At 41.4% G+C, this 14,098-nt stretch overlaps 1 protein-coding gene across 8 annotated transcripts in view; it reads right to left on the bottom strand.

Annotated features, from left to right (window-relative positions):
* Positions 1-14,098, bottom strand: part of RAP1GDS1 (Rap1 GTPase-GDP dissociation stimulator 1) — a 160,713-nt gene that overhangs the window by 6,048 nt on the left and 140,567 nt on the right. For 6 of the 8 annotated variants that reach the window (XM_073340755.2, XM_078852442.1, XM_073340749.2 and 3 more), the window contains 4 exons: positions 13,119-13,244; positions 10,529-10,668; positions 6,121-6,247; positions 4,490-4,618 (listed from right to left, as the gene is read on the bottom strand). In XM_073340755.2, coding sequence (XP_073196856.1) covers positions 4,490-4,618; positions 6,121-6,247; positions 10,529-10,668; positions 13,119-13,244 — 522 coding nt within the window. Of the gene's footprint in view, positions 1-880; positions 1,563-4,489; positions 4,619-6,120; positions 6,248-10,528; positions 10,669-13,118; positions 13,245-14,098 lie in introns of those variants that run through there. The other 2 variants (XM_078852441.1, XM_078852444.1) reach the window with 1 other exon arrangement.

Here is a 14,098-nt window from a genome sequence, read left to right as displayed (position 1 = left end):
TGGAAGGAAGGGGGAGTGGGAGGGGAGCTGATCCTGAGCCCTGCTTCTTTCCCCAGAGCACTTACAATCAACTTCAGGGCTTTGGGCCAGGACCAGGTGCCCTGCTAGGGACTTATCCTTATGGTCTTGAATTGCCCCAGGACATACACCCTAGGCCGGCTGATTGAGGTCCTCCTCATCCTTAGAGCCTCTCCCAATTTGGCTCTGATTCCTGGTCGGGCTTTCCTGTGGTGGAGTCACAGCTTGTTGGGGGCTAGGGGTCCCAAAGTGCCTGTTAGATTAAAATCTCCAGGCCCTGGCAGCACGAGGGTCAGCTGGTTGAGAACAGGCATGGCATAATTTGCCTTCTGTGGATCTTGTTAAAAATGTCTCGCAGAGGGATTACTATTTGGGCTTAGCCCTGCTCTGCCATCCCCCTAAAAGAGGGCCGAGGGGCTCAGCAGGGAGCTGCCACAGCGCTTCTGAATACCCAGTCCAGGAGGAGAAAACAAAGCTACTTGCAACTACCTGAAAATGAAAAAGGGCAATGGACAGGCTGGGAGCAGAGAACGGTGACTGAGAGCTGCTGCAGAGGTAGAAGATCTGGTGGGAAGCTGGAGAAAAGGCTTGAATTGCCTCTGGAAGTGCACACAGGAGGTGAAGGGCACATGCACAGCAGAATTGGGGGAGATGCTGGGCTGCAGCAAGGGATTGTACCTTGGCATAAATGCTAGGGCCAAAGCCCAAAACCACACGACACCCCCTCCAGAGTACATACTAATGACAAGGGGCGGAAAATGGAGTTCAGTGGTTTCCTTTGTATTTCTTCTTTAAACTGAAGACAGGGCTTCTCATCATGCATTAATTCTGCATTTAAATACAAAAAGGGCAAGACAGAGGGTTACGGGTGATAGCACTGGATTTTTTATTTGTTACCTCTAGGTACCATGGGTTTGACATTACTAGGCAAGACCAGTGAATGAGCAGCGATACATTCCATTCATACCTGTGTTTCCAAAGCACCAAAAATGGAGCTAGATTTACTATTTAATCCTATAATCAATACTCTAGGTTGGACTTGCTGCTTCCTGTATTGTCCCTAATTTAGCAGTATGTCATTAGGCAGTTAGGGGTGTGAGGAAAGAGTCATCATGTAGTACCACTTTTACATCATCATCTGACTACAACATGCACATTCTACGGCGTGGCCCAAGCAACAAGAATACACATAGAACATTTATGGGTGGAGACTTGTTTCTGACAGATTTATGTTAACACCGCCTATGGATTTTAGAACCCTTATTGGACAGATACCTACAGCAGTTCATCACTGTGTGTGGGAACATGACATGCGTGCACAAGTGATACAGTGGAAAACACAGCAGGAGCAGCAGCAGGCCAGAGGACAAAGGTGAAATCCATGATGGGATGCTGTATGGAAACGGGAGACCTGCCTCAGCTTTCTACTGCGAGTCTCTGCTCTGTGAGTGAGGCCTGCTGGGCGACAGTGTTGTTCTCATGGCTGCGGAGTTTTGATACGACTTCCAGAAATGCCAGGTTCTGCACTTCCTTGTGAAGGGGTTCTGGAAGACAGAAGCACGAAGGGTTCACACGCTGCTGTCTCAGACCATGTGTCTATGCACATATCTCAATTTTCTGGGGGCTGCTAATGAGAGACACTTTCCTTATGTTCTACTCTTGTACTTGACACTAATTGAGGTGATAGAGTTAATGGTGCCCACCCATAAAAAGGAGGGACACTCATGTCGCAGAGCACAGAAAAGCCTGGGTGGGTGGCAGAGAGGTAAGAGTGCCTATTTTAGCAATCACCCAGAATTGACACACACACAGACAGCACCACTTTTGAGTGCAGTGATGTCAACTCTAGGGCCTAATTTTGTAATGTGTTGAGAATCCACAATTCCCACTGACGTCAGCTGGAGTGGTGGGATGCTCAGCCTTTATGAAATTCCACCCCCCAATGCCTTTCAATATGGTTACTAGTAGAAGACTGTATAGCCAGAACCTCACCTTTAGAACTCATTCCCTAAACTGGTCTTACAAAGCCAGGGCTCATCTGTTGAAAAACAGCTCTTGCCTAAGAGGTTGTATGGTTAGGGGTGAGTGTGTAGGGTAGTTGTCTACCTGACATTGCATCACTTGGTTATTGTTAATCTGCTTACAAGTGTGTTCGTTTTGACTGATGCATGGCCTGGTCCCTCTAAAATGGTGAGCATTTGTTTTCTTCTGTTTTAAGAAATTAGCATGGATTGCTTTGTACATTATTGTATACATATTTAGGGTGGGGAAAAAAGTAACGCAAGTACATCAGGAGTTCTGTTGAAACAATTGTAGGCACTATATTTTTTAAAAAACGTGCTTCAGGCTTTATTTATATGCAGGGTAGGAAATTCTAGTAGACTCCAAATCAGCAACAAGATCCAAATATATTTCTCCTTCGCCAGGTGCTGCCAATTAAACCGAGACCTGGGCTGCTCATGAGAAATATGAACCTCTGTTTCGAATTAGCTACTTTTCGCACAAAGGTTACGTGCTCCTTTTCCTTGTAGCAAATTTTCTGTGACATTTGTTTCCTGTTCACCTGCTTCCAATTATCTTGCACGTTTTACCCCTCTACTGTGTGACAGCAGAGCCAGAGCCAGGGCCATGCATCTGACAACTTTTGTACACTGTGAACAATTTCAATTAAGCTGTTTTCAGTTCTGGAGTTATTCTACGGTGTAAGTATTTCCTATCCTCCTACTTCCAGGATAACACCATGTTTAAGCAGGTGTTACCAAATCAACTTCCAGGAGCTTACTGAGTTACAATGGCAGAAAAGCGCTGTTTAGCCAGACTCCTAGGTGCTTCAGGACCTTCACACATAGTGACTGTGTTAGGTTTGAATGCCCTGGGTTTTTTTCTGATCCTTTAAGTTACACTGTTTACATTTCCCATTGTCATCATTCTCTTCTCTTTTAACACACTGACTCCATTGCACCACCAGTTCCCAGCTGGCAAGAAATATATATTTAACTGGCAATATGCAACTGCCAGCACAAAGACATGAAATGTAATATTATATCACATCACTGTAACAAAGGAGAGTCACAACAGTGTCCGTCGGCAAAACCATTTAGAGTGTCACTCCACTACTTGGCCTCTGTGGTCACTGCAGCTAGGAGTGCGCTTCCCAGCCTGGGGCGGCAGACATGCTGCTAGCTCTGCTCAAGCGAAAGCACCCTAAGAACAGCTGTGTGATGCTGAGGCATGGGTGGTTACACAGGCCAGCCACCCTATCCCCATGGTCTCTACTTGGGTGGCCAGCCCGAGTGCTACCCATGCCATAAAATCCATGCTGCTATTTTTAGCACACTAGGTTGAGCAGAGCTAGCACCTCTGTCTGTCTACCCGTGCTGGAGGGCACTCCTGCAGGTGCAGTGTAGACATACCCTATAAAACCACAGGTCTTAGAAGCTACAGAGTTCTTAGCCACGCAGAAAATCTCTGCAGCTATTATTTTAAAATAACTTCAAGAACCTCTTCACTCACTGGCAGAGAAAACATCAAAACTTACAAGCATAAATATCCTATCTATATAGGGATTGGTGACATAAAAGGGAAGGACTTGGTAGGGTGGGGAAGAAGATACATTTGCAGTTAACAGCAGGCTTGAAGTCCCAAAGTGGGGCATCCCTTTAAGTATTAGTTAAGACTAAAACAAACATCACGTTTCCTTATTTTAGAGCAGGCGAGAGCTGCAGAAACAGTCACCTCTTCCTGGTGATAAGAATCATGGGAATGAAAAATGCAGCAAAAACTCTGGGGCATGCTCCATGAATCAGGTAGCTTAAGGAATGCACAGACACAAAAGGGGCAAGTGGAAGCTCAACAGACAGGTAGAAGAAGCTCCTGAGAATTGCTCCCAAGACATTCATATGGAGAGGGACTCAGAGAACCACGAATGCCAAAGGGATTAAAAATGTTGGGAGTGCAACACACTAGTGTGAATTTCAGCACTAACGCTCGTGATACGTGGGTCTCCCTTCACTGACTCTAAATTCAGCACTTTACGAAGTCCCTCTATATCCTGCCTTGTGCATATTGCTCTAAAGATCACCCACCACCCCTGGAACCTTGCAGTAATATAGCAGTCATCATCAGTAACCACTACAGTAAAAAGACTGATGCCTTGTTTACACACACAAGTTGCACCCATTTAAATCAATTTAGCTAAACTGATGCAAATACTCTAATATTATCCAGCACTGAGTTGTTATACAGCCTTCTGTACACATGGTAGAGCTGATTTCCTTCTCTCTCAACACTATAAATTAGGAGGGACTTCACCATAGTCAGTGGAGTTATGTCCATGTACAACCAGTGTGAGTGGAGAATTAGGCCCAGTGTATCTAGTAGAGGCCTAACGTCCAAGCTGAAAAATAAGTTTAGTTTTTAAAGGGGGGGGGGAGCAAGGAGCAGAATAAAACAGCACCTTGTAAATACTCACCAGATCCCATAAGAGCACAGATCAACACCATGGAGTTGTATTTGATTTCTGGAGCACTCCTCTCATCTGAGAGCAGTCTGTGTAGAATCTGGACTAGTTTAGCATTTTCAAGATCCTTCTCAGCAATGACTGCAATACAAATAAGTGAAAGTTGTAAATCCAAGAATATCAAGTCATTTTTGATGCACAGTGTTTGGCCATGTACTGAAATATTTTTCTCCTGCACTGTAAAAGTGGTGCTGTGAAGTCTTTAAGAGTTGCCTGATATATGTTTCATTTTTTTTATTTATATATATATATATAAATGTTACAATGTTAAGTCCTTGTGAAATAGTTTCATATTTTAACTAAAATCCTGATGGCAAATCCACTCTGCATTCTAAATACTGAGAAGCCAACTCCTGTTAGCCTTCCTCAGTCAAAACTCACATTGACTAAATGCTTTCCAGACTTAAAAGGGAATAAAAACTGAGGGTGTGATCTTTGAAATCAAAAGGAACGGAGGGCGCTCAGCACCTTTGGAGAGTGCTCAATGCTTAGTAGGATCAGGCCTTGACTAAGGAGTATATGATTTGGGCGAAGTTTTATTGGGACACCGTCAACTTAGGTTAGGCCCAAAATGTAATTGTTTGAAGACAAATGGGTAGGGAGTAAAAGACCAAAATGAATAAAAATATTTTCTCTTTCAATGTGATAAATTTATTTTTATATCTAATGCTTCTTTGCGGTGTTTTGGAAGGAGAACACAACAGCATTCTGCTAGTACATGAGAACAAGAAATTAAACTGACCGCAAAAGTAAGTAATGTTGAATCATCTAATTCTATTGTCCAAGATGAGGGAAGTACAAAGAGCAAGTAAGCAGGATAAATGGTGGAAGGGAAAATCCATTTTTTAAAATTCTTTCAACTTTAGCAAACTTTAAGGTGTTAGCAACACAGGACATGGAATTTAAAAATACATGATTTTTATAGCTAAGAAATTTAACAAAACCAGTAACAGCCATTATCTGAGCAGTACCCACCATTTTACTAGCTTCCCCATGACTGCATCAGCAGCTAGTCGATGTCTTATCTTAGCAGATCTCACTAAACTGGTTTAGGATGTCTACATTCAAGTGTAGCCAGAACCAGGTCCCATTAAAAACCTTTTTCTTAATTAGCTTCCTGACTAGGCTAGAACAATTTTTTTAAATCACATAGTTGATAGTGTCTCCAGTCTGAAATGTAATTATAAATATGACATCCTGGGGTTCCATGCTTATCATCTCTGAGTCTCCACAGCATTGTTAGAAAAATCATCTTTTTACATTATAACTATTAAGTCATTGCTAACTCTATCTAGGATCTGAAAGTCATTCTTGGGCCTTTCTTGTTCACACATCACCTCCTGTAATATAGATTCTGCAAGGCAAACTTGATCTGTGCAACCCCATTTTTGCCTGTATGTGGATATGTTAACATAGATTCCCATGCTCATGACAGCAAATATCGTGTCAAACTGGTAAATTTCTGCAGGATCCCATATAACTCTACCAAAGAAACTCACTTCTGCTTGGATTTTCCAGCCCTGAGCCTCTCTTGAGCACAGACTAAAGGGAAAATAAGAAGAGCTAACCATCAGGATACTCACCTAATTCTAACGCTGCTATTAGTGCCAAAGCGACAAGAGCTTCGTTTTGCATTATTACGTGTTCACTAGTTGCCATGGTAGCTAAATGCTTGATGCCACCGCTCTGAACAATGGTCCTAATTACATCCTAAAATAAATAAAAATAACAGGACTGAAAAAAAGTTTGCATTATACATTAACAGAATTGAATAATTTAGCTGTGATGTATGCTGTAAGTACAGTTACGTAATACACACACACACAGGCCAGTGATTCTCAACGAGGGGTACACAGAGGTCTTCCAAGGGGTACATCAACTCATCTAGATATTTACCTAGTTTTAAAACAGGCTACATAAAAAGCACTAGTGAAGTCAGTACAAACTAAAATTTCATACAGACGACTTGCTTACACTGCTCTATATACTACACACTGAAATATTTATATTCCAGTTGATTTATTTTATATGGTTAAAATGAGAAAGTGAGCAATTTTTCAGTAATACTGTCCTGTGCCACTTTTGTATTTTTATGCCTGATTTTGTAAGCAAGTTGTTTTTAAGTGAGGTGAAACTTGGGGGTATGCAAGACAAATCCGACTCCTGAAAGGGGTACAGTAGTCTGGAAAGGTTGAGAGCCACTGGTATATGTATTTATACATAATTTAACCAGATGTGTGTTATAATATGTAATTGTTGGGTTAACCAAAAGTTAGAATTAAGCAATATTTGGTTAAGTCTGTTCCCCACCCCTCTTCCAGGTTATACTGGATGACATTGCTGTTGTGTTTTGCAGACCAATTTGCTCTAAAAGGGACTGCCCTCCAGCTAACCCTGAGCCCCATTTAAAATCAGCCAATCTGCAAAGACAACTAGCTTTCTTCTCATTATCCTGTAGTGTTGAAACCCAGCATCCTTTTGCTATGCTCTGGGTATGGAGACCCAGAACGACTCTTTTGTAATCTTGGTTTTCAATCCCCCATCATCCAAAATGCCTCTTGTCCTTGGGGGATGACCCCAAAGACCTTTAGAGAAGGGAGGTTGTTCTGTATTCCAATTTATTTAATAATGCAAAATGTGAAAAACAAAGTACGTAGGCAGGAAGTGAATAGTGTTCTCTCAAAACTGGTAATAAATATGAGACCATAAGTTACAGAATACCGATGTATTACTTTTTGTTCTAAAACCAGAATTACAGTACTTTTCCTGTTGCCCAAGACCTAGGAAACAAAAATCTTAACTGGATTAAATGCTCTTGGAGTAGTTATCATAGACATTTAAAGGACTCTGTCAATGTTTTTAGGTCCAAAATTTTACTTGTATTTGTAATAAAATGATAGATGAAGGCCTCTGAGTTCTTTATCTATTTATTTTTCGTTATTTTTTTTAACTAGTCTTTTTCATAGGACTTACAAACCTCACACTGTTAAGTGCTTCTCCTGTCAATCAATTTATTTTCAAGCTTCTGCGATGTTGTTACAAATGAGAGTAAGGGGAGGAAAGAAGCTGTTTAAAGGAGATACTACATTGTGTGTCAGTTATTCTCACGTCTGAGTGTAAGTCGCAGCTGCAAAATACATGCCCCAAAATCAGGTAACTGTGTGTGCTGCACGGTACTTGCAGAGGCAAATGCATTTGTGTCTCGCAGGTGCATCTTAAGCACCGAAGTTTGAAAAGGTGGCCTGCCTTTTAAATGAAAATTTGATTTGTTACTTCAGTCCTTTGAGTAAGATGATTAAAGTGAAATGCAATGACAAGGACATGCAATAAAATATATCCTTCAGTGCTCCCCTTTCTACCTGCAGCGACAAACCAAAGGCCACAAACTGAGCCATGGGCTTAGAATGATTTATGTTCCAGCACTTGCACAGATTATTGCAATCAGATTTTGTGCGCAAAGAAACAAAAAATGCAAGCATGAGCCTGGAACCTCGAAATGTCTTCAGCTAATCATGCTGAAGCTTCACATTTCTTAACACAACAACTGAATGGAAACACTTGGGACTAGGTTAGGCTCTGAGCTTACTGCCTAAGAAATTCACAGCCAAAAAGCTCTTCACTTAATGTTGAATTACCTAATGCACATACATATGTAAAAACTTATTTTTCTTTTACTTGCAACAAGTCCCTTCTAATTAGACTCCTCTCTACTAAGTGCTGAGGACCTCCTGCAAAGCTCTGAGTGCCTTCAGCTTCTGCTGCAGTCACTGGGAATTGAAACAAAGAACCTCTCGCTACAATTTTCTACAGAAGGGCCTAAGTAGCTTGGAGCCCAAGTCCCATTTTCAAAAGTAACTCAGGGGCCTAAGTCTCTTTGAAAGTCAGTGTGGCCTAAACATCTAAATCACTGAGGCACTTTTGAAAATGTCACCTTATCTTTTGTAGGTGCATGAATTTAAAATATTAGTGAAAGTACAGTAAAGAGCCATGCAGCTATGCCAACATCCAAACCTAGAGGGCAGTGCAAGTATAAAATTAAAAGAGTGAACTCATTTTTCCACTGTGTTGAAGGGCAGTCTTTGAGCCTCTAAAAGCTCAGAGATTCTTCTGCACTGAGTGATTTTTGCTAAATTCTGTGTTTATTACAAACATTAGCTGTTCCATGCCAGTGTTAGTATCTTTGCTTTACATTTTTGAATGCAGTCACTCTGACCCAGACTGGTAAAAACTCACATCTCTGCTCCCATGGTTTCTTAAAATAGCAGCAGAATTCACCAAATGCACGTGACTTGCGGACTGTGAGAAAAAAAGGTATTCAGAATTCTGGGAAAAAATTAATACTGACTAATTTTAGAGGCTGAATACAAACCATATGAGGGGCAGGAGAAATATGAGAATACCCCTTGCATAAGAACTGACCATGTAAAGGGGTAACTACCCACAGATCCCACTGACTTAAATGGGAGCTGAGTAATCTCAGCATCATGCAGGATCAGGCCCACAGCACGCACCTGTTTCTGCTTTGCAGTGCCATTCGTGAATCAGGTCATTCTTAACTTGTGAACATATTTCTCAAATAGCATTTCCCAATATCAGGCTTGATCCTGCAGTGCATACTTATACAAGGAACCACATTGAATCAATGGGTAAAATATAGGCCTGGCAAAAGGAGGAACGATTCTCAGTGGTTGCAACAGGCAGGGCCGGCTCCAGCTTTTTTGCCACCCCAAGCGGTGGAGGGGAAGAAAAAAAAAAAAAAGAAGAAGAAAATTCCAATTGAGCTGCTGCCGAAGAGGAAGAGAGGGAATGAAGGACGTGCCGCCCCTTTCTATTGGCCGCCCTGGGCACCTGCTTCCTTCGCTGGTGCCTGGAGCCGTCCCTGGCAACAGGGGTCACACCTGCTAATCCCAGAGCTTTCTTTGGTCCAATATGACTACACAGCTAAGCAAGGACTGTAGGTTCTGGTCTTTCATGTATTTTGTATAAACTCTGTATAGTGTAGCTAACATGGTGAGGAGTGACTAGAGGTGCATTGACAGACAGCTAGTATTATCTTTATACAGTATACGCAAGGATACCTTTGTAAGAAAATGTTTGTAACTGAACAACTCATTGAAAGCTTGAAACTGAAAGAATAGCACCGAAACACTTTTTATAAAAAACGGGCCAAGATTCTCTTATCCCTTTTATGCAGGTGCAAATCTGGAGTAAAGTCATTGATCATGAATGGATTTACACTAGTGTAATTCAGAGCAAAATTTACCCCACTGGCATTTATAAGTTACAGTATAAATATATGTAGGTCAAAATTTGGGCCTACTAACCTAGACAGTGTCCCTTTAACAGGCTTCCTATTTATGAAACAAATAGTTTTTTAATCAAATAATTGGCATTTATATTCAACTTGGTGCTAATGTCTGATTGACTGGCTCCCTGGGGCCAGAAGTCCCGTATTCTTACACGCTAGAGGTACAGCACAGGAATTAGTCATACAATTTCCTTGTCACTCTTTCCCACCAACATGGCTCAATCGTAACTAGATGGATCATTTCTAGGAGATGACAGGTAAGTCTCCATGTCCAATCAATCTTTGGCCTTTCTTCTGAGAATATCAACAAAGCTGCTTAATGCCTGTCCAATAGAAACTGGAGACAAGCCACTGGCTTATTTCAAACACTCATCAGAAGGGGACTTTTAAATCAACATGGGTCCGAATGGGATTCATATAGATGACCCGGAGGCCGTCAATCTCCATTTGTCAATCTTCTGAGACATCCAGTCCCATTACAAAATATGGCCATAATTCTGCAAGCTAATTTGCTTGGTTGGACTCTCCTTGATGTAACAGGGGCTCACCATAGGCAGAGATTCCATTCACGCAGATCTCATTGCAGGGGGTCAAGGCCTGTATTCTAAACTGAAAATAGAGCATGGCATGACTTTCTTTTAAAGACTCTCCACATGAACTGAATTTTTTCACCAGTAACTTACTTTTGATTTGCTATGTCGTATAAGTGCAGAAAGCAGTCTGTTTGACTCCCCCATCACACCTGCATGATCCTTGGCTTCACACCATTCCACCAATCGTTCAACCAATTTCACATTCTTTCCCAGCTGTTCAGCAGCTTCTGCTACATATGATACAAGCCAAAATAAAACAAGGTTGTCATTTTTCAGCATGTGTCAGAAATATATGCATGAAAGTTTCTAAGAGGAAGAAAAATTGTAAATAAGAATCTTGTTACTCTGTGCTAATAGAGGGAAAGTCCCAGTTTGCATCAGTGAGTAAAACTGGTAAAAAATCGGGATGGGAGTGAATTGCATAAAAAATTTCACAACATATTTTCCTGGTACATTTTTTTTTTCTTTTTTCCTGGATGAAACTTTAAAATTTAAAATATTTTGACCATTGCAGTTTATGGATTATTGAATACTAGAGACAAAAAAGGTGACACATTCCCAGTAAGCCAATTCATAGATCTATGGATTTTTAAGGCCAGAAGGACCATTGTGATCATTTAGCTGACCTCCTGCATTAAACAGGCCCTAGGACTTTCCTGAATTAATTCTTTCTTCAAATCCAATAGCTGTGACTGAACTAGAGCAGATCTCTTGAGAAAAACATCCAATCTTGATTTAAAAATTTCCAGTGACGGCGAATACACCACAATCATCGGTAAGTTGTTCCAACAGCTAACTTCCCTCACTGTTAAAAATATGCACCTTTATTTCCAGTCTGAAGCTGCATAGCTTCAAATTCCAGCCATTAGATCTTGTTGTCTACGGGAATGAAGAATCCTCTATCACCAGATTTCTGTTCCACTTACAGACTGTGATCAAGTCACCCTTTAACCTTTTCACTGCCAAGTTAAATAGATTGAGCTCCTTGAATCTCTCTCTCTCTAAGGCATGTTTTCCCATCCCTTAATCATTCTTGTGGCTCTTCTCTGCACCCACTCCAATTTTTCAACATTCTTCTTGAAACATGGACACTAGAACTGGACACAGTATTCCAGTAGTGTTGAAACAAATGCCAAATACAAAGATAATATAGCCTCTCCTCTCCTATTTGATATTCTCAGTATGTAGAGTCCTGCATCACTCCTTTGAGGGGAACAAGTGAAAATAAAGGTGGGTACCACTGGCTCTGTTCTGAAGATGATAGGGCCGTGCCCCTCCCTCACTGGAAGGAAAAAAAGGAGCAACAGAACTGGCAGCTGTCCTATCTCCCCTCAGCACAGAACATGATAGCCATCTTTACCTTCACTGCTGTCACCTCGATGGCTGTTCTCAGGACACACAAGTACAGAGGAAGTGGGGCTGCCTCTGAAGGGAAGGTGGCATTGGTCTAATGGCTTCCATGTTCTGTTCATCTCTGCAGGAGTGAAGAAACTAGATGGCAGCCTTTAACAAGGCCTGGGGAACAGTGGACAACCTGGTCCCCCAACAGCATCAGTGGGAGCAGGAGCCAGCTAGAAGAGAGATGGGGAAGCACATTATGTGCCCTTGTCCTGTCTCAGGATGGTGCTGAGTACCACGGTTGGGTGCAGAGGTGATGTAGCACTGTCACAAAGTAGTTTGATGTCCCTCACATTGACTCACAAAGTAGTTTGATGTCCCTCTTAATGACCTGATTTCCAGAGCTTGCCAATCTGTGCTGCAGCGAGGAGCAAATCAGCAAGTCCACACTCAGGGCAGAATTGTAGTTTACCATTGTACAGTTTAGTAAGGCTGTCCTATACTTTAGTTACAGATTTGCTGTGGTATACTCATAAATATACCTCTATATCATCCATTGCTATTGGGTAAAAGGATGTAAATATTCAACAATGGAAACCAGACATCTACTGTACTTACAAACCCTTGTGAATTTTACAAGGGCTAGTATTCAGAAACTGTGGTGGAGGGTTGGTGGAAGCTATTTGATATAGCAATTTAAAAAGATGCTTGGAATTTAAAGAAAACACCAAAGAGTCACAGAGACTCTCTATAGCCTTCTGTGGTTTGCCACTTTATTTGATAGTTCTAGCCACTACGTGATAGCTGCAAATTACATGACATTTATCCAGTTTGAAATGGCAATTTATCAATTATTAAATGGATCAGCCCATTCAAGAGTGCTAGATACAGAGAAGGTACAGAAAAGTGGGAACTGAGTAGCACAACATGAGGTCAAAACACCTGCAGTTAGATATATTCATAATGTGCCAGTTTAGAAGAATGCTGAAATAGAAAAGTAAGTAAGTGTCTGAAACGTGTTCCGATTGTCCATGGTAGTCAATCCAGAATTTTTAAATCAGCTCATAAAAAGAAAAGGAGGACTTGTGGCACCTTAGAGACTAACAAATTTATTTGAGCATAAGCTTTCGTGAGCTACAGCTCACTTCATCAGATGCATTCAGTGGAAAATACAGTGGGGAGATTTATATACATAGAGAACATGAAACAATGGGTGTTACCATCAAGTTTCTCTCATTGTGCTAACACTTAAGTAAAAAAAGAACTATTTTTCTTCTAGAAGAGCCTTAACAGATTATACCAGAGAGAGAATCATAGAACATGAAGAACTGCTTATTTTTACCTTGTGCATCTATTAACATTCTTAACGTTCCCAGCAGCTTGAATTGAACCGGGGGCATCTCCGATCTGAGAAATTTAAGTACTGCTTCTGCAACGCCAGCTGATAGCATCTTAGCCTTATTTACAACTACACAAATAAAGAACAGAAATTATCTCACAAATCATTTTTGATGATACATTTAAAGTTGGAGACTGTCATTTCCAAGACAGTCCAGGAGCAGCTTTTCTATGCACACCAAAAAATAGCATACTAATGTGTACATTGTGAGCACACATGCACGCGCACACATGCACGCACACACACACTTTATATACATTATTTTATGGTTACCTAGACACAATGTGAATTTGAATGTTTTGTTCTTATGCATAAATCTAATTTCCAGTGCTCAGCCTGACTATCTCAGCTGAATGCCAGAGTCCTCTACATGGACAATAACTATGAGAGCAGGAGTTAGAGACCTTCTGGAGAGACAATTCCACCCTAAAGGTTTGGAATAGACGCTGTGTACTGAAGGATCAGGTTAGTGGGGGGAACCTCTTGCCCTGCCGCAGTACACTGTGCAAAGAGCAGTGTGGGATATCCTGCAGGGAGTGAGCATTCCTTATGCAGCCTCCTAAATCCTGTCTCATCCCATGTGGTGAGACTACACTGATTCCACCTCCATGAGGCTCTCCACAAGTGGTGAGGAGGGGGCAGGGTTTGCCCCATACTATGCTTAATGAAAGTGATACATTAGTTCATATTCTAAATAATACTTAACAGGAAGTACCCTGCTGTGGCAGATATTCCTTGGTTCCCAAGGTTCTATATATTGGTTTGAGACCAATCCTGCACATATTCATGGGAGGCTGGCCCACTGAAGTCAGTGGGACGACTCGACTGGATAAGGTAAGCAGGAGATGGATCTCTAGCATTTTTAAAGGTATGCGAATTTAGTAGGTATTAATGTTCAGTCTCGGGAAGTTAATATTTTTCAA

The sequence above is a fragment of the Lepidochelys kempii genome, chromosome 4 (genome assembly GCF_965140285.1).
Source record: "Lepidochelys kempii isolate rLepKem1 chromosome 4, rLepKem1.hap1, whole genome shotgun sequence".
NCBI classification, from domain to species: domain Eukaryota; kingdom Metazoa; phylum Chordata; order Testudines; family Cheloniidae; genus Lepidochelys; species Lepidochelys kempii.
This window is presented reverse-complemented; position numbering and strand designations above follow the sequence as displayed.